Source organism: Dunckerocampus dactyliophorus, chromosome 19 (genome assembly GCF_027744805.1).
Source record: "Dunckerocampus dactyliophorus isolate RoL2022-P2 chromosome 19, RoL_Ddac_1.1, whole genome shotgun sequence".
Lineage (NCBI taxonomy): Eukaryota > Metazoa > Chordata > Actinopteri > Syngnathiformes > Syngnathidae > Dunckerocampus > Dunckerocampus dactyliophorus.
This window is the reverse complement of record NC_072837.1, coordinates 18,918,882-18,945,929: the sequence shown is the minus strand read 5'-3', so window position 1 is coordinate 18,945,929 and position 27,048 is coordinate 18,918,882. Positions and strand designations below refer to the sequence as shown.

General features: G+C 42.3%; 1 protein-coding gene across 6 annotated transcripts in view; it reads right to left on the bottom strand.

Moving 5' to 3' along the window:
* Positions 1 to 27,048, bottom strand: part of LOC129171932 (MAM domain-containing glycosylphosphatidylinositol anchor protein 2-like) — a 215,218-nt gene that overhangs the window by 96,188 nt on the left and 91,982 nt on the right. For 4 of the 6 annotated variants that reach the window (XR_008566863.1, XM_054761096.1, XM_054761100.1 and 1 more), the window contains exons 4-8: positions 22,228 to 22,423; positions 20,994 to 21,130; positions 19,425 to 19,694; positions 7,830 to 7,921; positions 7,526 to 7,763 (exon numbers count right to left, since the gene is read on the bottom strand). Coding sequence is in view for 5 of the 6 variants with exons in the window: in XM_054761096.1 (XP_054617071.1) it covers positions 7,526 to 7,763; positions 7,830 to 7,921; positions 19,425 to 19,694; positions 20,994 to 21,130; positions 22,228 to 22,423 (933 nt within the window). In the remaining variant the exon portion in view is untranslated. Of the gene's footprint in view, positions 1 to 7,525; positions 7,764 to 7,829; positions 7,922 to 19,424; positions 19,695 to 20,993; positions 21,131 to 22,226; positions 22,424 to 27,048 lie in introns of all 6 variants that reach the window. The other 2 variants (XM_054761097.1, XM_054761099.1) reach the window with 1 other exon arrangement.

Here is a 27,048-nt window from a genome sequence, read left to right as displayed (position 1 = left end):
TATCCAGCCGCTAATGTGGTAGCGAAGCTTTTGAGTGTACAGACCCCACTGATGCGCTAACTTTGCCAGTGTTGGGAACCTAACTCTGATCCCTCTCCTCCAGTCTCTGTTGTATACAACACTGTATTACAATAGTCATAAAAAGCTTACACTCGCACCCGATGTTGCTCTCATTCTATTATACACTCTTTCTGTTTTTATGGCGGCCCATTGAGGCAACAAGCTAGTGGCTGTACAGGCGTCCCTTGTTGATCGCGGTTAATTGGCTCCAGACCGGACCGCGCGTTCAATGAATTTCCGCGATATAGGATTCAACGTTAATCAATTCAACATCTTTGTAGTTAGAGCATAGAAAACCTGTTTGTGACTTTCTAAACATGGTATTTAACATTATTAGAGCCCTGCAGACATGAAATAGCACCCCTATAGTCACCTTTACGCTGCTATTATTCATCGTTTACAACACATTGTTCAACTCTTATGCTGCAGGGACTCAAGACAGACGCTAGCTAGTGAGCTAGCGAGCTGTACTGATTTTTGTTGAGAAATATGAGCATGTTGACATGTAAACACTGTCTTGCAACAGATGACATGGCCTGTTCACTAAGGACAAACCTTTTGTTTACGTGCATGCTAATTATCACACCAATAATTAAAGGACCGATATGAAGTATTTATGACGTGATACAAATAAATCCGATAACATTAAAAATAGCACTAATAGCCCATAATTTTAAAAAATGCTCCAATGAGGCCAGACTACCCGTGCTGCGCGGGTGAGCAAATCAAGTGCTCCTTTTCTCCCCTGCCTGCAACATTAACGGCCTGTCGTAACTTCCCCTGAGCTCACTTGTAAACAAAAATTCACTTTCCAAGGGAGACATTTCATGTGCTCGTTGTACCAAATGCTCAACGATGAGGGGAAAAACCACGGAGCACACAAACAACCGTATCAGCCACCTGAAACGCCAGCGCCGCGGCATTTGAAAAGTGCAAAAGCTTTGCCGGAGACCTCCGTGGCTTCACACCGGCTGCTTGAAGCGTGTGCCCGTATACAGTGCACCTTGCTGGGCCACAGCAGCTGGCTCCTCCCCCTCTATAGTCTGGTTCTCCTGGTAGTAGTGTCATGATATTTGATTAGGACCAATCCTAATTTGTTCCAGTCCTTCTTACCTCCAGGTGTGGACAAACCACACTTAAATCGAAATTTTAAAAAGCAGATATAAAAAAGTTCTTGGTTATCAGTATCGTATTGGTCTTAGGAAACATAAAGTTATCGTACCGGTTTGAAAAAACGAGATCAAAGCCATCCATGAACGGAGTCTGTCCGTGCTGTGAGGGCTAACATGAGTTACTTTTGCATCCTGCGTGTATTTAAGAATGAACAGCTGTCCTAAAAACCCAAATAAATAAATGGATAAGACGCATTTAGGTTATGAAGCAGCAGCTGTTGGCACGGATGCACCATCACTGCAGCATCTCACGTCCTTTGTTCTCGCTCTGCGCAGCGAGAGGCTCATCTGCAAGGTGCCAGAGTTTATGCACATTGCTGGGGGGCTATCGACAGCAGTTAACAAGGGAAGGAAGCCTGTTCCTTATTCATGTTTTCCTGTCAGCCTCCTCCAGCAGGAGAGCGAGGTGATTTCCCAGACGGCCGCCTCCGTAACGTACGATCCGCAGGTGGCGGCGGCGCAAAAACCGCCGTCTCAGCCAGCCTGCGAGGTTTTGCACCGCAGAAGCGAACCGAGCTGGCAGGTTGTTACACGCGTGTTCGACATCTCGCCACGCTGTTCACGTGACAGCGCTTCCCAGGACGAGGCGGGAAGACGGCAGCTGCGGGACAGATGCTCGGCACCTTTATCCCGCCCCGGTGCTGTGTCTCTTGGCTTGTTAGCAGGAGGCATCCGCATGTCAGAAGGGATGCTACTGGGAGGGATTATTTTTAGCTACACGACAATCTTGAAGAAGCGACAGCAGCAAAAGACCGCAGAGGGGAAAAAAACACAAAATTAAAGCTACGATTGACATGAGATGGCTTTTATTACCAGGGAAACGTTGTCTGTTTCCATTTCCTCATGTCAGGCTAGCGCTGATGCTGTTTGGCCACTGTGACTTAAAGGCTTCCTGACATGATTAAATGTGTTATATATTGTTTGTAATTATGTTCTACATTGTTCCTTTTTTTGAAAGCAAAATTCGCAAAAATGACATTTATTGTTGATGGTGTCAGCCATGACGAGCTCGCTCTCAGTGTTCGGCCTCATTTCCGGAAGTGATGTGATCGCTCAGGTCCACAAACATAGCGGTGCATGAGACAGAGGATGTTTACAGTGATTGTAGCCAAGATTTGAGCCATGTGTCCATCGTTTTCCAGGAGAAAAGAAGGGAGAAACATTTGGAGATGAAATAGAGAACTTGCAGAACATGGACTTAAGCCTGAAGACATGGAGATGACGATTGGTCGCCTTCAGAACACAAAAGAGTAAGTGGAACTTACTCTGGACTTGCTTGTGCAGCTTTGAATGATCTCAACTTTTAGCTACTGTTGCAGCTAAAACTCAATGCTGAACCCCCAATGTCACTTCCTGTCCACCCCCAACTTGGCTCCCCCACACAGGAACACATTTACAGCACACGTCTTATGTCTTAAATGTCCTATTTTCTCTTATTATGTCTACCATATTGCTTAATAGGAGTGTAAAGGTGACTATAGAGGTGTTATTTCATGCCTAGTGGGCTCTAATAATGTTAAAACGCGTATTTAGAAGGTCGTAAACAGGTTTGCTATGCTCTAACTTGTCGCGTCATGCTTTATCTATCTATCTATCTATCTATCTATCTCATCATCACTGTTTAGCGGCTGAATATAGCCTATTATCACTCAAAAAATATGCATATTTCAGCAAATGTGATGTATATTTTGCCTAAATGAAAGGGTAAATGTAGTAAAATAGAAATATAAGTCATTAAGAAGACGCATTCAAAGACGTGATGATACGTAGTATTCTACATTCTGGTCACAAAGTCTCAGTAATGTTACACTGATGACAAAACAGTCACTGCAGGAAGTAAAAGAAAGAACCAATGCTAACGTGTGGGTTTATATTATGTCTTATTTTCTCTTATTATGTCTACCATATTGGGTAACAGGAGTGTAAAGGTGACTCTAGGGGTGTTATTTCATGCCTAGTGGGCTCTAATCATGTTAAAAAGCGTATTTAGAAGGTTGTAAACAGGTTTCTATGCTCTTACTACAAATATATTCCCTTTATAAATAAAATTCACTTGTCACGGTCGGGTCTGGAACCAATGAACCGCCATAAACGAGGGATTACTGTCGCGTGACGCGTGGCGGTATCATTCATAGTAATAGCACTGAAAGCCACCTGTTGCTGTTTTTCTCGAGGTGGGGCGTTTATGATCAGTTAATTGGGACACGTCGTATATTTCGACAAAACGAGGGATCAAGGCTTACATTTAAGGAGATTCTGGGGGCAAAAGAAGGGTCCACCAGCCCGTTAGCATCACGGTAAAGCAAAAATTAAAAAAAACAAAAGTTCAATATTGTGTTCATTAAAGCAGCAGCTCATTCATTAATTAACTGAGCATTTAATTGATTTGCTCAATCCATTACGGGCTCTCACTAGTCCTTCGTATGATGGACAGCCAGACTGGGCGGCGCCGGAGCCTCAGGTGTGCAGGGTATGCTAATGCAGCGACTTAGCATGCAAAGTTTTTCGTCCTCCACGAATGGAGACTGGAGGTGACTTTGAGTCCCCAGACGCTCTTTGTGATCATCAATCAGACTGGTGATGAGCTGCAGATCCGCTATGCTAATTTTAATGAACAGACTTTTCTAATCACCAGCGCCGCATCCGCTTCCATTGGAAGTTTAATGAATGGGAATATCGCTGGAATTCACAGTTTTGATGGCTCGGTGTTAAAAGTCAAGGATCCGGCCGTAACAAGTTGACACGCTATTAGGCTTTTTATCTCCAAGCTGGCGCCCGCAAACCTCGCAGACAAACAATATTTCATAAAACGGCGAGTAATTGAACAATAATCCACACACTCGCCAAACACAAGCGCTAATGAGAGGATTAATGGGCTGGTTCCAGTTCAAAGTTTATGGCATGTTTAAGGTTTTCACACTGGAGCTTGTAAGTCCTTTCAGCTGTCCCTCCGTCTCCCGCCTCTTAATCCTGACAGCATCCAGCGGGGAGGTCCGTGTCCTAATTTCCTCTCATAAATAAGCATTAGCCGTCGGAGGGAGACGAGCGCCCTTTAATGAGCGGCGTCACGCTCGTAAATATTAGGGCGAGGGAGAAGTCATGAAAGCAATCTGGCCGCATCAAAAGTTGAAAGAATCCAAGATAATAAAAATTCCCTTTCTTGCAGAGAGCGCGGTTGGGGAATGTGCGAGCCACAAGCGAGAAGAGGCACTTTGAGACTGGTAAGCTCTTTCCAATGGCTTCCCCTGCACTGAGCCCAGACAGACCTGCAGCGTAATCTTCTCTAAATGCTTTTATTAAGACTCCTAATTGCAGTTTGGGCTTTCCCGCTTCAGGAGAAAAGGCTTTGGTACACAAATAGCCAAAGAAACGCAGCATTTTCCAGCTCGTGGGCCTTTCACATCCAGGAGTGGATCCTGGAAAACACTTTTAGACGATTTCCTCATCAACAATAAACGCCTTAGTGGCATCCACGCCTTAAGCAAGTCTTTCATTCCGCGTGACGACAACACAGTCAGTCATTATTTGCCCGCTGCTGCAGCCGCCAGCCAAGAGACTCGACTACTTAAAAGATAATGAGGAAAGTTCTTCTTGCTTCTTCTTCTTCTTGGCAGGTGCGATTGATCCCACTGTTTTTGAGCACGGGGATTATCAAAGGATTATCTAAGAATAATTATGCAGCCAAGGTCGACGTGCCGCTTTCATGTCGACGCCGTGAGTGGCGGCGATGCAGGTTTGTGTTTGTCAGCTTGTGAGCGTTAAAAAAGCCAACTTCAGTTCCACTGGAAAGCAAAAAAAGACCTCCGCCAAGGCCAGGCCTTCTTCTAAAGCAGATAAAACTGTTCCGCTGTTAATAGTTAGTCCACACCACGCCTGAATCGGACGTACGGTTTAGCGCTATGGCGAGAGACGACTGTACTCCTGAGACATAAAGTTTCACCCCCAGAAGTGTTCTATAAAACACACCACTGTTACTTTACGGCGCTCAGACAAATCTCTGCACGATTTGGTACGCACCCGTGGGGGGCCGACAAGCAAAATGTCTTGGGCGGCGGGCGAGACTTAGCATCTCATCGTCCATAACTCTGATGATTCTACAACTTTGAGGATTTTACATGTCCCCCAAACCCGAAGGGGGCGCCACTAAAGCCTCGGTCACAACCGGACATACGACTTTTTGGCTGATTTGTGCCGTTTCCCAAATTGCTGCATTTTTTTCCCCCAACGTACCATCTGTAAGTCGAACGTCCGTACCACGCAGAAAATCTGAGGCTGCATTCGTACAGCCAGCGCACGCACGCGAGTTGTAAGACCAACGTCCGTTGAACTTGCAGTAAAAGACCTGACCTTGCGCTCCATGCGGGCTCCACGTCCACTCATTTGATGATACGTTTTGCAACAGGAATGAAATATCAATATATATTTACATATCATTACAATACAGACACGGCAAACTGAGGGTAAAAACAAACATGCATTGATAAATCCAAAAGGAGCTACAACAAAGCACATAAATCAAAGCCGTGGGCGCCCCTGCAGCTGATCTACCCCAGCGATGGAAGCTAATGTCATGACTGCCACCTAGTGACCACAATGCTACATGTCACTTGTATTTCAGTATGTTTTGGCTACTAATAGACCACCAAACAGCCATCTTTCATTCATTTATTCATTCATTTCTGAAAACCACGCTATAGCAAGGAAACAAAACTTCTATTGGTCTGAGTCTCATGGTTGTGGGGGGGGAGAAATGCCAATGTTAGCTTTCACCCCTCCACTCCGAATGGTTTAAGGGCAGCTTATCTTTTACTTTGGGTGCAACATTTTAGGCATTTGAGCCAAACAATCCCAGAATTTTAAGGGGTGAATTATTATTTTAGCATGATGTGCTGACACGGGCCAAAGACATGACTGCTGACTGCTAAGATGCTAGCCAAGGAGCCTCTAGGCCACAAGCTGCTGAGGAGGTAGGGTAGGAAAACACCAGCTCGAGAGAGAGCGTCAGGGATGATGTAAAGCGTATTCTGTGTTGCGGTACTCAAGCAAAAGTTAGTCAGAAAGCGGCGGGTGAAAGCAGCCAATCAGATGCGTGGATGATGAAGGTTTTACTCGCTAGCACGTCATGGATATGATGGATACACACGCTCACGACGGACAAACGTTGAAGATAATAATGCTCAGTTTTAATACAACGATGCACGTTTATTATTGTGCTTGTTGCTCTGTGGGATTCTCCTAACATTTGATTTCATAACAAGCTCTTTAAGTACTCACTGAAATACTTCAAACAATTACACAAGCGCAGTAACCTATTTTTAAAAATGTACTTTATTTGAATAACAATAGGAGCAGTATGTGATAAATCATTAGAAATTCATGATTCATTCATTTGTACCGGTATTTGTGTATCTTATTATCTTATATTTCATTTATATATATATATATATACATATATATATATATATATATATATATATATATACAGTATACAATACAATATTATTATCATTTATTGCTGTCATGATAATAATGATTATTATTACTATTATTGTTATTATTAGTAGTAGCAGTAGGATTATGTTTTATTGCAATCATAATTATAATAATGATTATTATTACTACTATTATTATTAATGGTAGTAGTATATTTTATTGTAATCATAATGGCAGTCATGATTATTATTATTATTATTATTATTATTATTATTATTATTATTATTATTATTATTATTATTGTTGTTATTAACATTATTATATTAAATTATTATAATATATATTATCATTATATATTATTATTAGTAGTAGTAGTAGTATATTTTATTGCAATCATATTTATAATAATGATTATTATTATTATCATCATCATCATTATTAATAGTAGTAGTAGTATATTGTATTGTAATCATAATTCTAATAACAGTTATTATATTACTATTATTATTGTTATTATTATTATTGTTATTATATTTGATTATAGTCATAATGATAATATTGCTGATTATTACTATTATTATTTTGGAACTATTGCTCCTACTACTACTACTGATAATAATAATAATCATCATTTTACTTATATTGTGAATTATTAGTATTGCTGTACGGAGAGATCTGTGTTGCGCAGGTGTACCTAATGTTGTGTCCAGTGAGCGTGTGTTCGTGTGAAATGTTGCTAACTTGAGTCCTCCGCGTATTCTTGACTCATTAAGAGACGTCGTCGTCGTGTGAAGCGCGTGGTTTTGTCGTGGGAGGGGGCGTGGCCATGCGGCGGCGTCGGGGAGGCGTTTGAGGCTCACCAGTAGTGGAGGAGATGTTGACGTCGATGCTGATCTCCGGGATGCCTCCGCCCTTCAACGCCGCCACGCAGGTGTAAGTTCCGAAATCGGTGAACTTGAGGTCGATGATGTCCAGGTTGGTGGTGCCGGGCGAGATGTCCGTGTCCGTCTGCGTGATGACCATGCGCTCGGAGCTGCGCAGGGCGCGGCCGTTCTTCAGCCAGCTGAAGGTCAGCTCCTCGGGCGGCGTGGCCTCCACCTGCCCCCACGAGGACGCGCCACGTGAGTAACCGTGCATACGTTTGTTGCTCTCTCACTGTCTTACCTGGCAGGATATCTTGACTTCCCGTCCGATCTGGATGTTGTCGTCATTGTGGTACGGGTCGGGAGTGATCCAGAAGCGACCCTTTTTCAACGCTGGGGGGAAACAAAGACGACAATTAGAGTCACCTGAAGTAACCGCCAAGGAGTCCATCACGCTTCGGCTGTTTTACATCCACAAGACAAATCAATGAAATTACACGTGATGGACGTGTCCTTTGCTAGCTCGCAGCCGTCCCCTTTGTTCACGTGTTCATGTGTTCACGTGTTCACGTGAGCACGCCTGCAAGCGTGAGGCCCTTCTTTTTGTCTCCCCACAACCACATCTCCTTTTCCAGCCATTTTATCTGACCATAAATATTAAAGAGCAAGCAGGCAGTGCTGTAAACCGACTACACGTGTGTACAAGCGAGATAAGTGGCGCCATTACTTCTCTGGCGTGTTGCAAATTTCGCCGGGCCGCGGCGGTGGCGACTTGCGTGGAATCTCAAAGCGAACGGTGTCTTCAAAAGAAAAACAGCGGTGAGAGAGCGAGGTGAAAAGTGCTCACTTGGTTTAGACTTTATCGAGCGGCGGCTTTGTGATAACCAATTCCTGGCAAAAGTCACATGAATGTTTAATGAGGACTCTGCCGGTGAAAACAGAACTTTCCCATTTGCCGCCGAGATAAAATGTGTCTCTCTCCCCGACGATTGTTGCACAATTTTCACAACATCATGAATTTTTCACCAGCGTGTTTGGGTTGCCGCATACACGGGATTAAGTTGTCAGGGAGTGACCTACGATCACGCCTCCAAGTCCACGTTTACATAACTTGACTCACCTTGCTGAGCTAATACGAGGACCCTCAACCACGAACATGACCAAGCTAACTGCAAATAAAATACATTCATTCATTTCCCCCCCACCAGCCACACTTACTCTATTATGAGACATTTTGGCATCCCACTTCTGTCGCCAAATTTGTTTCTGTGCCAAAAACTGGGGTGTCCAAACTTTTTCCAGCGAGGGCCACATGGTGAAAAATGAAAGGATGCAACTTTGTCACACTGATATTTTGTAAAGCAACACATGTAGAGATGCTAACACGTTATGTAGTTCAAGAAAAAATGCATCTCACCTTTGTCATGTAAGTGAAAAAGGCCATTAATAGTATTTGCTCTTTTTTCCAATTTTTGCTGATTTTTATTTGTACATTTTCCAAATATTTCTACTTCTTAAGTCATCTTCATTCATTTTCTTTTCGTTTAATATTTTGACTTTATTCCCGTAATATAATAATTTTTCCCCAACCAATTTTCAAAAAATGACAACTTTTTAATGTTTCAACTCTCCTCATAAAACTAATACTGTTTTTTTTTTTGTGAAATTGCAACTTTTTTCTCATAAAAATGTGACAAATTTGAATGTATTCTCATAAAATTACATTTTTTTATTCCATTCCGGCTGCACATTTTTTCCCAACTTCTTTTCCAAAATTTCGGTCTTGTAATTATGACCTTATTTCCATAATGTTTTGAGTTTATTTGCGTGACATAACCTAATTTCCCCCCAAATCACAGCTTTATTTGTTGTTTTGTTTTTCAGGATGTTACTGACTTAAAACAACGATGCCTTCTTTCTTAATATTTCAACTGTCTTCTGCTAAAATGATGCTATTTTTCTCACGTCATTCTCGTAAAATTCTGACTTTTTCCTCGTTAGATTACAACTTTTTTCTCTTAATATTTTGACTTAAATCTTGGCTGATTTTTCAATGCTTCTGTTTTTTTGTTTTTTTTGTTTTTCTTATTAAATTCTATTTTTAAAATGTGCCACGGGCCAATAAAAGAAACAGTCATGGCCCCCGGGCCACGTTTTGGAAACCTCTGGTGTCAACAATCCAAACAAACTAGAACAGACCTCCGCCAAGGCTGAACAACCCCAATACTCGACATGTTAGTCTTGGTTTGCTTTCCACTTTAGTACAAACTACTTGAAAAACGGTTGTGTAGTTTTTGCAGAATCCTAACCTAATAAACACAAACTACCATCACTGGTGTCGCTCAAGTGTGCGGGATTGGTGAAGTTGGATGGTGGCATGCTCCTCCTGTGCTTCAGGAGCTTCTGGGAATGACGAGGGTTGCGGGATGATCACACCAAAAGGGAAAAAAAGGCTAGCATAGAGCGCTCATGTACCTCGGGGGAGCACCTTAGCAGGACACACACTCTCACTTCCTGCCTGTGAGACACACAAACACACACACACACACACACACACACACACACACAGCAAACATGCAAACCAGAGAGGACGCTCCAGTGTGTTTTTGCCTCCATTGGCGCTAATGAATTCTCTCTGAGCCTTTGTGTGGACCAGATGAAAGATGCCTCTCACTCAGAAGGAATCATTATCCTCCAGCCGGGCCCGACGGACAGCCTCGTTTTTCAGCGTCCATCTCACAGCTGGCAACCCGCTGCTTCTATCTCTTCGCTCGCTTCCAGAGAGAATATCAGCATGCCAGGCCGGACTCGTGTCTTCCCGGCCAGATGGACGTCCCACTCTCGCCTCCGCAAGGTTAAACCAGGTCGATGGACATCAGGCGCAAAAACCTTTCATCCTCCCATTATCGCCTTCCCCATGCACATGGAAGAAAGTCCTAAACGCTGCTTTCAACCTTCAGGCGGACCTTTCCGTTTGTGTCAAAGACTTCACAAACACACATTGATGGTCTTCCAGGCCCAGGAGAGCCTCCCACCTTGCCTTTAAAGGCAGCCTTCACTCATGCAGGAGTTGATTCGACGAGGGTCACTCACAGGCTGATTGTGACAGCCAGCTTTGCAAAATAAAAATAAAAAACAGGAGCTGCAGTGATTGCTGCTAAACAGAAACAGCAGGGCGGCACTGGAGGAGTACTGGCAGGAAAAAAGATTGTCTCTGTGGTTCTAGAAATACAAGCCAGCCTTCCAATCGGGCTGTGTTGGTTTCACATTCTACAATGCTGTGCAAGGTTGGGAACAGTTTTTTGTGCCTCTTCAGTCATTGGAAGCATATGAAGCCTTACTTGTTTGGTAAACACTAACTGTACTCTATAGTGAGGCGCACTAGGTCTATTCCAAGATCCCGCTTCTCTCACCAAATATGACTGAATGCCTCATAAAACGCTCAGAGTATCACTCTGCCACCGTTGAGCAAACCTAACCTTTTTGCACGGTTGTGCTGGTTCACTTCAATCCTGTACATTCCAGTTTCGCAAAGTCAGCAACATTAAAATGCTTTCTTATGTGCACGCAATGTCGCTGTCCACTGAACAAACCCCTAGAGTCGTACAACTTGGAACTCTATTTAAAATTTGCTTTAAAACAAATCAGGCGCACTGAGTGCAGTTTGGGATCCCACTTCTGTCACCAAATATGGACAAATATGGCCTCATAAATGTCTCAGAATGTAAAAGGAGGTGAGGTGAAAAGCATCAAAAGTGAATAAAACACGACAATGTCACTCAACTGAGCTAGGTGACCTCTTTGCAAAGTTGTACTGGTTCGCATCAATCTTGTAGATTCTGTTTGTGTAGATTTGTGCAAGTCAGCAACATTTTGTCATCCAATGTCGTTGTCTACTGAAGAAACCCCCAAAGTTGTCCGAATTGGAATTCTATTTCAAATTAGCTTTAAAACAAATCACAGTCAGGTCACTGTCCATGAAACAAGCCCTGGAGGTCTTACAAGTTTAAAAATTTGCCTCAAAACAAATGAAATGTCATGTATTTTATAGTACTCTATAGTGAGGCACTCTCTGGGATCCCACTTCTGTCACCAAATATGGTTAAGTGCCTCATAAATGGCTCAGAACGACATGCATTTTATAGTACTCTATCGTGAGCCACTCTCCGGGATCCCACTTCTGTCACCAAATACGGCTATGGGTCCCAGAACATCAACGGAAGTGAGGTGCAAAACATCCAAAGTTAACACGACAACAAACTAGAATGTCACTCCATCGGGCGCACGCATTGGAAGGATGCAGTCAGTGAGCGAGTGGATGCCACGCCAGCAGCCTGCCGTGAAGGCTGTGCCCTGGAAGGCTGTCTGGCTGGTGGGACAGTATGGCCGGGAATGCTACCATCTGCTGGGGGAGGGATGTGTGTCTTTTACACACACACACACACACACACACACACACACACACACACAACACAGCGGTTTGGGGAGGGCTTCTCAAGGACGGGTAGAGGCGGGCAAACATGCTGAAGCTGCAGGGCGACGCTGTATGCAAAGTGTGCAAAAGTGGCCCCCCCATGTGACAGAGCTTCCTGATGCTTTTGGACACATTTTAAACACACACACACACACACACAGACACACACACACAGACACACACACACACCCTCAGTCAGCTAGACGACCATCACGTCCTGCTAAATGCTGTTTGCAAACATTTCAAGCAGTGACGGACAAGGCATAGTGCAAACACGGTGTTTCCTGGGGGGCCAAAAACACGCTTGGACAAGGACGACAACAAGAACACCCGCCGGCCCAAAAGTGGTGCAATTTGGAGTCCGAGCAACACTTTATGGAAAGATATGCAGAGCAAATCAAGTCGAACACAATCTCATGAGAGTTCGCTTTGGTGAGGTGTCCAAAGTGCGGCCCGGGGGCCATTTGCATCCCTCGGTTATGATTTTATCGGCCCGCAGAACAGTCTAAAAATGTAATTTAACAAGAAAACTCAAGAAAACAAACACCGGCAGCAACAATGGGAAAGTCCAAATAAGAATTTAAGAGAAGAGTTGAAAAGCCATCATTGTACGGGCATAATTAATAGCATAATTAATAGCATAATTAATAGCATAATTAATAGCATAATTAATAGGATGAGGATGTCAAGAAATGTCATTTTAGGAGAAAAAGCTTTTTGTTTTTTTTAAGTAAAAAACAATGAATAAAGTTGTCATTTTTGGAAACTTAGGTTGGGGGAAAAAGATAGTTTTCTAATGAGAAAAACATTTTATTTAACTTGAATTAACTTGTAAAATGAAAAAATATAGCATTTTAGTAACAAAGTTGAAATTAAAAAAAACATTTTTTTTAAAAAGATATAAAATTATAATTACAATAACATTACAAGGAGGATGCTGAAATTAAATAGTTGTGAAATTTAAAAAAACAGCAGAAATGGAAAAAAACTGCTGTAATTTTACAGGAATAAAGTCAAAATATTAAGAAAAAGACGCAATTTTACAAGAATAAACTCATATTATTATGGAAAAAACGTCTTGAGCTACTTAGCATATCTTAGCATAGTGCTATGTGTTGGTTTACAAAATATCAAAGTGGCCCTTGCATCCTTTCATTTTTCAGAATGTGGCCCTCGGTGGAAAAGGTTTGGACGCTTTTTATTTAGATTAAAAATATATATATTTAAATTTTTTCTTGTCCGGTTCTAGCCGGTGTGGTGAGGTGTCACTATGCCAGTAAGGTAGTTCTTGGGCGTAACAATGTTAATAACGATAATAATAACAATGTTGCTGTAGCTTTGTTAATATGCAGCTCACCTTACGAAAATGGAGCGTTGTTGGAGCTTTTCGGAGGTTTTTTCAGAAGGCTTTACAGGCGGAAAAGGTGTGTCCCATTACGTACATTCTTAGCTGCCCCTTTTTAGCTGTTTTTATATCTTTAGAAGGCACAGAAAAGAGAAAGACGTGTGTTCATGTCTCACATGAGGATTGTGGATGATGGAAAAAATTACAAAAAAAGTGCACTTTTCCTTGAAGTTTAGAATAAGTAAATTGGATGTTAGCTCGCTGGCTTGCTATGCTATCCCTGCAGTGATACCGCAGCCTGCACAGTGTGATGTAAGCAAAGATAAATAGGCGTGTAAGGGTGACTATAGGGTGTTATTTCATGTTTTGCGCGCTACTAATGGTAAAAATCATATTTAGAAAGTCATAAACCTGGCACAAACGTGCACCAATTTCTTCATATAAACAGGAATTTTTACATTTTGGATTCAAAAATTTGTCAGGCTGACGCATCTTTTCCAAAATGGTCATATATTGCATATTTTGTTGGCTATTAAAAGATAATAATGCTCGGTTGTAAGGTAATTCTTGTAACAATGTGTTTATTTTTGCGCTTGCTCCTTGCAGTGCATCAAGCCGAGAGTTGTTTTTAATGTTGTGACCCTCTTTCTGTCTAACTGGGTTGTCAGTGTGTGTGATGCAAATGAACAGTATTTGCATAGAATGTCATTACGTTGTGGATTCACGGATACCCCCCCAACACACACCAAATGTTCAGTCCCATGTTGAGCGGCCCTGATGGCGTGCTGCTCGTGTGCGCTCTGACGCCAGGAACACGTTTACTTTGGCTGACAGCTCAAAGAGATTGTCGCCATGAGAAGTGTTAGAACCGGCGCTGATGTCACCGCCAGTCTGTTTTCCCTCCGACCTTCACGTTGGCAGTATGTCAGGCGGTGGAAGAAAAAACAAAACAAAAACAAAAACAAGGCTGGGGTCCAAATTCACTGTGACCACTTTTGGTTTTGTTTGCCAACAAAGACAGACAAGGATTTAGCGGTTATTAAATGGCTGTTTTTGTGTCGTTTGTAAGCTTCAAAAAGAACTCTTTGAAGTTCCCTCACAGTGGCAGTTGTCTTAATGGTCCCATAAGTGTAAAAAGAAGTTAAGCACTGCTAACAGGAAAGCAAAGGGTCTTAACGTGAATGGAGAAGACGTAAGGCAACAGTGATTCATGTTGCAGATGGTTCTTGCTAATATTATTTATTCTCATGCAAGCGTAAAAAGAAGTAGGAGAAGGTAGGAGCGTCACGAGACATCCAACTCACGAGACGAGACGAGACGTTGCACAAGATTTGGGTCCACGAGAACCAGACGAGGCAAGATTTTAACAATTTAATTTTAATTTAATTTAATTTAATTTTTAATTTGAATAAAATTACAATGACCCTAGGTCCCTAGGTGACTGGATAAGCAAAGTTGTTCATTTAACCGAGTCAGCAAACAATGCAGGTGCGCTTTGTTCTCAAAGATATTATTGTCAATATTATTTTTTGACAACAAATAAACTACTGTTACAATAATGTATAAATAATAATAATAATAATAATAATAATAATAATAATACCCCTCACTGTTTTTCTTTACGTCAGATCACTCCAGCTGTCCTTTGATATTTATAATAAAAAAAACAATTTAATAATAATAAAAAACATAATAAATATATTTAAAGACAAATCTTTGTGTTTTATTAGTTATTCGTATAAACATCCTAGCTTTTTCTAGTTACATTATGCCTTTTTGCTCTGTTTTTCCACTTTTGCTGGGGTTTTTTTAAAATTTTATTTCTGCAGTGAGCCATACTTTGGACACCATGCGTGTTTGAGCAGGATGGCAAGTGTGTCCAAACTCTACCTTCTTGGCTCTGTTGGCCAGGGGCTGGGTTGCATTGTGGAGGGTTTTTTACAGCTTTCAGACGTGCATTGCACGGCGGTACGTCGGTGAAGCTCACTCCCGTGTGCCTGCTCGGTGGATACTTCACCTATGTTGATGGTGAAACGTACAAGTTTGTTTATCCCGAGAAGAGATCGGTCGGGCACGCTTTTCTGTATTTTTAATCTTTAGTGAAGTATTTGTCTGGAAGATGTCACAAAGCTCAGTGCTGGACTTCAGCGCATCCCATGGGACAAGGACAAAGCCCCAAACTCGGAAGTATTCTGTTATGCTGTTCTCGAGTCCCGCCCACGCAGGGGTGGTACCCTTTCCCTACGTGGATCAGTAGTGTGTGGCTACGTGTCTGCATCTAACTGGCTCCAGCTTGTGTGTGTTTCCTTCTAGCCAACTTTAATAGCTTGTATTTATCCATCCATCCATCCATTTCTATGCCACTTTTCCTCACTCGGGTCACGGGGGTATGCCTAGTCCAGCTGACTTCGGGCGAGAGGTGGGGTACACCCTGGACTGATCGGGCTTGTATTTCATTACTGAACAAATGCATGACGCAAGAAACACTTAAATGCACACCCTTATTTGCTAAATATATCAACCATGTCGCTAAATTGTCAATACAGACCTTCTACTGTGTGTGAGGTGTGTTATGAAACGTGGCCAGTGATCGCCGGTGCTTGAAAGTTGGTGCTTGTCAACAGAACCGCTCATCGATTAACGATCTCGATCTACCTGGGTTGATCTGACAAATCTTTAAGTAAAGTTGATGAAATGGAGAATTGCTACAGCTTTTGTTTGGGCATCAAAAGGAGCAAGCAGCTGTTTAACTGTGATGGAAAAAACATCCACACGTCACTCGCTGACGCAGGAACACCAAGGTAGGTTGGCCTGCAAGGTGTTCCGAGAGCACTTCATGTGCCGTTCCAGTGATGCCTCGCACGCTGCCACTTGCACCACGCCATAGTTAGCTGTCTCCATCGCCTTCTGGCTGCCCCGTTCTCGCAATACAGCTTTTCTCCAAACGAGACATCTCGTCACGTTTCCATCTTGGAAGATCTCCTGTGATGAGCTCTGGTGGTTAACTTCTTCTTCTCTTGCAGCCACGACAAGCCCAAGAAAAAGCACAATAGACTTTTGAGACTTTTTTTTGGTACTATTTTTGATGACGTAATCAGACGCTGAAGAAAAAGGGTGTGATTTGAAGACGAGCTATCTATCACGTGTGTTGTGATGTTTCCAAGACGTCTTTTAATCGCCTTCACTGCATCCTGGAGTAACATTTGTTTTTCAAAGTGTCAGAATGTAAATTGGAACTCATGTTTCTTTTCAAGGCAATTTCACTCCTCTTGCTGGGAAATTTCCATTTCTGAGATATCATAGCATGCGTGTGTGTTGCTGCGTATTTGCATGAGCACTACATAATGAAGCCAATATAGAGCGTTTCACCCATGAATGCGCCGCGACGCAGCACGCCCAATGTTGCAGAATGTGTCCAACGGGCCCAAAGGTTAAATAGCCATTAAGATGCACTGGCTGCTTGTTTGCTGCTCACCAGCGCAGATTGCATTCTGCTTTTTCAATAAACGCCAGCACCGCACCGCAAATTACAAGCTGCGGCGTTCACGTCCAGCACATGAATGCGACCCAAGTGGATCGATGCGTGCGTACACTAATATTATATATGCTGTATATTCATCCAGGGCTGGTGTTGGCTTCAGTGTGGCCACTGCAACAAACACACACGACGCGCATGCATCAGCTTCTATCCGACTGTTAACGTCACTGGCTCAGGGCCAAAGAGTCAACGTCAGGCAAACACAGTAGCAGTCAAAAGTTTGGAGACGCTTCGTCATGCAATTCAATGAGAAGCTGTGTCTAAACTTTTGACTGGTACTGAATAACAAAGTATAATAATAATTCTAGGGTGAAAAACAAGGCGCATGTAAGGTATAGTGAGTTGGAGCTTTAGAAATAAAATAACATAAAACAAACTTTAAATGAGCTCTAATGAACTCAACTAAACTAACAATAAAACTGAACGACACTCAAATGAAATCAAATGGCGAGCATGCCGTCAGACGTCAAAGCCTAGCGCAAACAATCAAATCAAATCATAATAGTCAAATAAATAAGAACAAATAATAACAAATACAATAAATGCAATAAAAATAAATACATCAATAAATAAATACAATAAAAATAGCCAAGTGAGTCAAGTATGAGATGACAAACATTTCTTTTTTTGTTGTCACTGAATAACCATTTCTTTATTGGTTTCAATGTAAAATGATTCTGATTTCGATGTAAACAATCGTAACGAGGCTTATGGTCACTATAATACTTGTTTTTCTTCATTCAGTGATATGTAGTAATTGTTCTCTTAATTATGTTCGTAGGAATCCTCTTAACGAAAGTTGAAATTGGATTCTTGGCTGAAGGTGGTCGTCGGTTCGTGATGTTCCACGTTGCACGCTGGTGGTAGAGCGCATGTTTACGCACGGTGGATGAATCCAGTGTGTGCCTGCGCAGCCACACCGAGGAAGAATAACGAATTCACTTCTTAAACTTCATTATGTCTCACAAGCTACAGTGCACCAATCAAAATGTACATCATCAAAGATGAAAGGAGAAACATGTTAGCTGCTCTGTTGATCCCAAACACTACTGTCACGGCCAAGGATACATTTCAAACGTTTCTTCCATGCTTGGTCATCTTATACTTGACTCACTTGGCTAGGTTTTATGTTTTAGGATTATTGTATATTGTTAATACTGTGTGTTCAAAGTAGATTGTTTATCTTTTTTGTATCAGCATTTGGTAAATTGTGCTTTTTGTAACTTTCTGCTGCTGTAACATTTACATTTCCCTGTTGTGGGATAAATAAAGTACAGTTTAATCACGTTATGAGCATGCGATTAGACACCAAGGCCTAATAGTAGTAAACAATACAACAAAATCTAATAAAATGGTTATGAGCATAATAATAGTACTCATAGTAGCCAGCAATACAATAAGCACGTGTAAAATAAAATAATAAAAAGTCAGAAAACATCTTGATGATCCCCAAGTAAATACTCAAAAGAAAATACTCAAAGGTGGTCTGGTGAGACAAAAGTTGAACTTTTTGGCATTTCAGAAAAAGAACATCATAGCAACAATAAAATATGGTGGTGGTAGTGTGATGGTCTGGGGCTGTTTTGCTGCTCCAGGACCTGAAGACTTGCTGTGATTCAGTTGTGTTGTCTGTCTGTCTGTCTATCTATCTATCTATCTATCTATCTATCTATCTATCTATCTATCTATCTATCTATCTATTATGGACTTAATGTGCTCTGCCAACACATTTGCTTATTATATTACAAATTAAAAATACAAATACAAATACAAACCTGTCAACAAAAATGGTTAGCTATGCTAGCCCGGTACTTGCATATTATTCGGTCTCATAATGAAAGGTGCACCACACGAGTGTTTCTTATACTGGAACCCCATCATGCAGCTTACCAAGGCCACCTAAATGATATGATATGATGTGGTACGATACGATACGAGGCATGCTGTAATATCTGCATACACAGCGATTGAATATTTATTACAGCGATGGCCTGCAGTGACGCCCGCCACCTTGCGTCTCATGCAAATAAACCTGCGGCCTCTCAAGTCGTCAGCGATATCGTCAGCGGCGCAATGCGGTGACGACGGGGTTATCTGTGGTGATTGGTGGATGATGTGATTTCCACACCAGAGACTTTTACGGCTGCATAAATAAAAGCTTAGCTTCAGCCCGGGCGACCCGACAAAGGAGCCGAAGAAGGAGGTAATCTCGCAGATGAAAGCGGCGTGCTCGGCGGGAAAGCGCGAGTTAAAGAACATGAAAGTCAGCCAATCTGCTAAATTCGGATTTGATTTTGGGGGGGGTTACTGTTTGAGCCGGGGGAATGTAAAGCATAAGGAGCTTTTTTTCCCCCTCATTTCTGAGAATGCTGATCAATAATTCATGTTGATGGAATTTCAGGTCCTCGCCGGAATCTTTCAAGTCGTCAGTCTTGCCGCCTGATTTCAACTTGAATCACGTTGCTGCCTGACTTCGAGGTAGTCGTCAACAATCTTTCTTCCTGCCTTTTTCAGCGACACCAATCATTCTCTCCATTACCTCGCACGACGATGGTGGTGGACTTCTTGGCCGGGTTGCCCACGTTGTTGCTGGCCACGCAGCTGTAGACGCCCGCCTCGTCTGAGCTGATGGCGGGCAGCGTGAGCGTGCCCCCCTTCACCATGCTCCTCTGCGGCAGGCTGTCGTTGGCGCTGACCCACGTGAGGACCGGCGGAGGCTCGCCGCCGGTGGTGATGCACACCAGTGACACCGTCTGGCCCGGGTTGACCACGATGGGGTCTTCCACCAGCAGCTTGATGGACGGGGACGCTGGAAAGTGGGCGGGGCAAGAGGATTTAGTAAAGAGATGGAGGTGCAGGCTTTTATAAGCAAACGAGCCATTTTCATCTTGATCGGACAAGATTAGACCAAGTGTTTACATTGCTACCGAATGTGCAATCTGAATCCGATTCAGATTAAAACTTCTTTGACATGACATTTTATTTAAATCAGTTTAATTTGACACATATTTTTTCATATTTATCTGATTTATTTTATTACATTTATTGTATCTATTTATTTAAAAAAAAACAACTTAATTGAACGAAATGAAATTTCTGACCCTCATCATTTTAAATCCAAGTTTCATTTGACACACAATTTTCCATATTTATCAGATTTATTTTATTTATTTACTGTATCTATTTTTTGAACAAAAAACCCTAGTAATTTTAAATCCCAGTTAAATTAGACTAATTAGATAATTTTCCACATTTATCACATTTATTTTTATAACATTTACTGTATCGATTGAGTTAATTGAATACATTTTTAAAATAAAAGTTTATGACCCAAATCATTTTAAATCTGTGTTAAATTTGACACATCATTTTCCATACTTATCACATTTATTTTATTACATTTATTGTGTCTTTTTTAAAATTCACAACAAATAAACAAAGCTGGTTTGACGTGACAGCTTGCGGCCTTGGTCATTTTAAATCCCAGTTCAATTTGATTCATCATTTTGCACATTTAAAATAATACAAAAAAATATTTCATAACATGTAGTGTATATATTTCATAACATTTTTTTTTAGATAAAAAAAAAGAAAACTGATTAGGCATGACTGTTTGATCGTGCAAATTTTAAATCTGATTAAATTTGCTAGACCAAATGAACAAATGATCCAAATAATGTAATAATGAAAATAAAAATAAAAATAAAAATAAAAATAATAATAATAATAATAATAACGTAATTACCAAAAATGTAATAATAATGATATAAGTTTTTAGCATAAAATACATAATGGAGGGATTTATTTATTCTATCCTAAAATAAAAAGTAAAAATGATCAAATACAGGTATCATCCAATATTTTACCCATGAAGATGTGCAAAAAACAACAAAATAAACGACCGCAAAAACGGCAAAAAAACATAACCTGGGTGGACGTATAAATGAGGACAAAGTCGCATGAGATAAACTAGTTTGCTTTTCTTTCATTTCGGCAAATCAGTTTCCAAATGTGCTTTTATCCACTTTTGTGTTGGACTGAATGAGCAAACCCGGAGAATGCCGGGCGGGATACATTGCGGTTGTTGCAAAAGACGTTGCCGGGGTACCTGTCTTGTTGGTGAGCCTGAAGATGACGCTGCGGTCGGGGATGCCGCACACGTTCCTGACGGAGGCGATGCAGCTGTAGTTGGCGTAGTCCTGCGGCCGCAGGTTCTTCAGCTTCAGGATCTTCGTTTCCCCCTGCAGCTCGGACCACAACCACACTGGTATGCAAATGTGTGCAAGCGAGAGCCACATCAACCGGCCGGCGACTCCACGCGAGAAAAGGTCAAAGAGATGAATATTTATACACTTTCAAAAGGTGGTAAGCGTTCAACATGACGACTGGCGCGCCGAAAAGAAAATTAATGTGTCATCGGCGGCTCAATATGGCTGCCAAGATGACTCTCCAGTCAATAGGCGACAGCACTGATGGGCTCTGCAGGGGTTCCTCTCCACTGAAGCAGCCGTCTCTCGCCGGGGATGTATTCCTGCCGGGCCTGTCGGCCATTATCCTCGGCCTGGAAGCCTGTGATGAGGATGTGAACCTTTGATCCGCCTGACTCCCATGCGTCGGGGGGGCGACGGCGGATTAAAACATGAGTCAGCGGCACACACTGTCTGCTGCAGTCGTGCCAACAACATGCCTGCACACAGCTATTATTCTCATGATTATAATAATAATATTTACTACTTATAATTACACTGCTTTGGTCAAATTTCCTTCAAAAAGAATTGGGTTTGCGCTTGGCTAATAGAGTATATAAAAAGTATATATTATACTATCTTATTATATAGTATGGTATCTGCAAAAACAAAAATTTAGCATTTAAAGCGTGTTTTTTTCTTTTTGATGTTTAGAGCTAGCTATGACAGATTTTTTTAAAAAGTGATGATAACCATAGAAGAGGAAGCAGAAATGACTACGACATAGGAAAGCTCTGTTCTGGGTGCTCAGTACAATATATGGCTTCTTTTTACACATAATACATTTATAAATTAATTTAATATAGTAATAAATAATGAAATAATACACTAAATGAATACTAGATTTTTAATTCCATTCAAATCCATAATAAAGTAAATGATACATTATCAATAATGATTAATTACTAATAATTAATTTATACTTTTTTTAACCTTCTTGATCTAATTTTTTATACTTTGAGTGCTAAGAAAAGTGCTAAACAAATGCAATGCATTGCTTTCTTTCTATTGTTATTCAAGTTTGTTCATTTTTTCACAAAAGTAAAGCATACATCCGCAAGTACTCGTCCCACAGCGTGCTGCGTCTGTCTTACCTGCGTGAAAAAGGGCTCGTAGATCTCCACGCCCTTGTCGGAGCCCTGCGTCAGGACCTCTCGGCCGCGGTGCCAGCTGTAGCGCACGGGCGGGTTGGAGTTGGCCACGCAGCGCAGGAACACCGTCCTCTCGTAGTAGAACTGCTCTTTGGCCTCCCCGATGCTCTGGTGCACCGTCACCACCGGGTCGTCGAGGTCTGTTGAAAGCCCAGAAGAGAGAGATAATGCACCGTGGTACCTCGGTTAACGTCCACCCCGGTTACAGTGTTTTTCAGTTAACATCCACAATTTTCGCTAAAATACCGTCCGGTTTGTTTACACCGCCGCCATCTTGGATCACGCACCCAAGACAAAATCTCGCCATACTTGCATGTGACCGTGCAATGCATTGTGGGCCGCGGGCGCCATTTTAGGGCAACGGCATTTGTTTATAGCAGAGCTGCTGCTCTAGAGAGACATCCATGACGTACACACACATGGACCGCACAAAAAGGAAAAGCGATGGACCGTACCGAGACAAGGGTGCAAGACCACCCAATTTTATAGGCCTGATGAAAGCGAAACACACAGGGGCTGAGAAGCACCATTTTAAAGCGCAGGCAGAGGTAAAAAAAAGCTGCTGGATGCTGACCACTAATGGCGTAGATACTGCCATGTTGTGGAGTCAATTAAAAAAACGACATCAGGAGGTTTCCTACAGCCACAGCTGGTTATTGCTTTTGTAGACCACACACACCCGCCAGCCATCCAAGTGAATAATTGAAGCATTTCCGATAAGAGTGACTGAAGCTACTAAAAACACATTTCCCGCGTGTCCGAGGTCTTTACTTCCGTTTTTTGTTTTTTTTTTCACTTCCTGTGAGGACGGACGGACTGAAGAGAGATCTGCACTGATTCAAAAGTTTCTTTTTCCCCAACACAGATCTCCATCGTAATTCCAGATCTGTTTGCTGACACCACGGAGCAGCTAACTGGTGGAAAAAAATGAGGGACAATTTCCGATGATTGCTAGCGAGACAAGCTAGAAGGCCGACAGTTATTGACCACCAACAAAATGGGCTGAAAAAAAAAGGATTCTGTTGCAGCGAATGCAGAGCAAGCCAACATGGAAGACAGCCGGGAGACAGGCTGAACTACATAAGAGATAAACGCCACGATGACAGGAGGTGCTTAACAAAAACACATTCCGGAAGTGAAGAAGAGTCTTGCTGAAAAAGAAAGAGGATACCTTGAAGCGCTCATGTCTTATATATATATATGTTCATGGTATATATCTCACCGAAAATAACATGGAAGGCATATTTCCTGTGTTAGATATTATTTATTTCTTGATTTTACAACTTCGTCACTTCTTCCGTGTCTGGAGGAGGCGCAGCAAGTGGCGTCAGAACCAGACAGCCCCACCCGGAACGTCTCCTTCACTACAACGCATTATGCTCCACTTCTCTGCAAATTTCCGTTGTTTGTTATATATTTATTTACATTACACCCACTCATGTTGAAGGCTTATGCCTGAACACTCGAGGAGACGAAGTAAGCTTGTTGACGTTTCCTAAAGACACCGGTCGCCTCGTCAGGTGATCGTGGGACAAATGTTCTCATACTGCCCCGCAGATGGAAATAAAAACTCACAAACCCACAAGACGCCGGACTGTGGAAAAGCGTGCCAAGGTGTGAAAGGATAAATTAGTTATATATTAGCATGCTAAATACACACATCCTTGCTAGCACACACATACACTTGATCAAATCAATATATTGATTTTTTACCGCTATATTTCTGCATGCTAATAGTTGTATCACTGTTGTGTTGTAGCATAGGACACAAGTGTAAATGGTCATCTTGAAAGTGTCGCACACAATCACACATACAGTCCATGTCGCGCTAGGGTGCTAGGAGATATTTATGAGCAGGAAAGCACCAATGCAGCCAGCCCGGGATGTGTTGCCATGGTGACCCAGGCCGACTGGAGATTGGACCATGTATGGACGATTCTAAACTGAAAGTTGGCAGACATCTTTGGAAGGAGGCAAGAGAAGTTGAGCTGTCTCCCTTTTTGGGACGGCCGCCTGCAATTGTATCTTATTGCTTCGGTCCATCACACTGTACAATAAATCTAAGGCGGATGCTTGGTGAGTTTTGACGCTGAAAAGGTTCGGCGCTGAGCGGTGGCAGTCAGTCAATCTAGTCAGCCTAGTGCTCATGGCGCTAATGCAGTGCTAATTCCTATCTAGCTTGTTCTGACACACCAGCTAAGCGGCTAATGTGCTATTTGTCGTAGCGTGCAACACTTACATGATAATATGGCGTTTCATGCCAAATTGCTTGCAAAACAGCAATCGTTTTGTCTTGTTTTCAGTGTGCATAGAGCAAGCTGATAGCTGTCAGTGGCTATCACTGCCAGTAAAAACATATCATACGCCTCACAACATAGAATTAATCAATGTTGTTATGTTGTGAATATGTCACTTTCTTCGAGTGCGTTCATGGTTGTGTTTGCGACTGGTTGCTGTCACTCGTTTGTCTAGCCTCTCTTGCAGTTGATCTGTCAGTTTCAGGAAGTAAATACATGTTTTTGACCAAATCTATTCTAGAAATCTTAAAATAATAGTACGGGGTTTCATTCCAGGGCTAAATAAGCAGCCATCGCTGATCACTGGTCTTTCATTTTGCAGCTGTCAGGGTCACTTATTGACAGTCAAAGAAAACAAAACATACTTGTGGCCATTTTTATGTGTGTGTGTGTTATATCATACAGCAGTTATCACAACACAATACCAGTGAATGTTATTATTGTGTTATTGTTGTGAATACGTCACTTCCCTGGCTTTGCTGTGAGTCCATGGTTGTGTGTGTATGAATCTGTGTTCCCGGAACGTGTTCTGGTAGTGACGTCCCAACCAAGATGTTGCCCGTTCGGCCGGTTAAGTGAGTACTTTCACTTTGTTATTGTTTTTTTCCAAACTTTTTTGGTATCATGAGCACTTTATAAGAAGCAAAATGACAAAAAGGATTGAATTATATTGCAAATGATGTGCAGAATTGATGATTTGGAACAGAACGTGAATTCTGTGATTGTGACTGGGCTCCACATTACACGCAGCTCTCATGCTCGGGCTGCCGATGACAGAGGAGGAGAGCAAGATGATGTTGCTTCAACAGAGCAGCAGGGGGCCAGCTTTCTGCAAGCAAAGGGTGGTGGATGTGGACGTCAACAACATAGATACATGCCTTCTAATCCTAGGCAGGAATAAGCACACCACACCTTCTATCGCAAGTAGACATGGAGAAGCGGAGGTGTATGGAATATTCCATGAGAGGCAAAATAAAATCAACACAAATGGCGTCCGAGCCGCACTTTGGACACCGCAGCCCTACTGGCTACTCTCAGCAATCAAAAACCCAATGAATAGTAAACAATTATGAACACCCTACAGAACACTTCATATTCTGTTGTGCCCCCCAGCCCATTTTACCAGCGGTACCCCAGAGTGGGGTGTCATGCAGCAGGCAAAGAATGCTTATTCATTAAAGACACGTTCTGCACTACAGCCCCTTAATCAAAATCTAGCAGTGGTCAATACTACATTACAGTGTCTCAGGTAAGAGCAATTACCTTTGAGAGGGACGTGGGGGGGGCAAGAGGGAGTGATCGCAGGGCGGTTTGTGGGGGAGCAGATAGCTTCTAAGTACATACACTCGTTCATTATGGAGGCGCGCACGGACCACCACTTTAGACAGCGATGATGTTTGTGCTTTACGGGCTCATGGCAACATTTGTTGGACAAATAGGCACAAAAAGAAAGTTAGCATGAAAGACTTAAAGAAGGTGCTTCATTAACACATCAAACCTTCCTTTCATGTACCATAGCCCCCCCACCCAGATACCTGCACAGAAACTAACACACGCACCCCCACCCCACCCCACCCCCCATTCATACTCCAGACCTTCCTACTGGAGTCTCTTGGGTGCTCATCTAACGCAGCATTTCGACACTTTCTCCTCAGCTTTGATGTCTTTCCTTCTCTCACCTGGGAAGAAAACACCTGCCAGACTGTCACTCATGCGCACTCCACGACCCGCCCTTCCCACTCCTAAACGCTATTCTTGTGATTGAGCAGCTAAGAAAGCCACCTGTGCACGCTCGGACATCCAACAACAGACTCACGATCTGATCGTGGTGTATCGGTTAAGTGGGGACTTCAGCGACCCATTCAGTCCCCACTGAAGGCTCGCCACGGGTGCACTGGAAGTGTGTTAGCCTTGATGATCTAAAAGCACTTTTTGTAAGCACTACTGGGAACACGCCATTTTGTGTCTGTAGCTTGAATGCTAATGAGCTGTGTTTCTCTGTGTGTGTCTCCAAGACGAGCTATTGTGTACTGTAGCTTCCACTTTTTACATATACACGCTAACTCTGCACCTAATAGATGCCACATGTCACATACGACAACGTAACATTAAGGAGAGGGACACGAGGGCACAAACGTTAGCAGCACTAGCATAGCTATGCGAACTACAATGAGACTCACATATTAACAGCAGCAACATGCTAGGTTAGCAGAATCACTGAAGACAAACCACATGATCAGCTCTCAGGACACATTTTACTAGTAAAACATCACTAGACAGTCACTTTTGCGTAAGCTGTAAAGGAGCCAAGGAGCTGTGAGCCAAAATGGCCGACTACTGCAGATCAAGTCCTTAGAGTAGTTTGCCACAGTTTGCTAGTTGACTTATTTGCCACAGTTAGAGTAGAAGAAGAAGTGCTGAGAGGATGCTGAATAGCTTAAAATTGTAGCAATTGACACTCTGGGGGT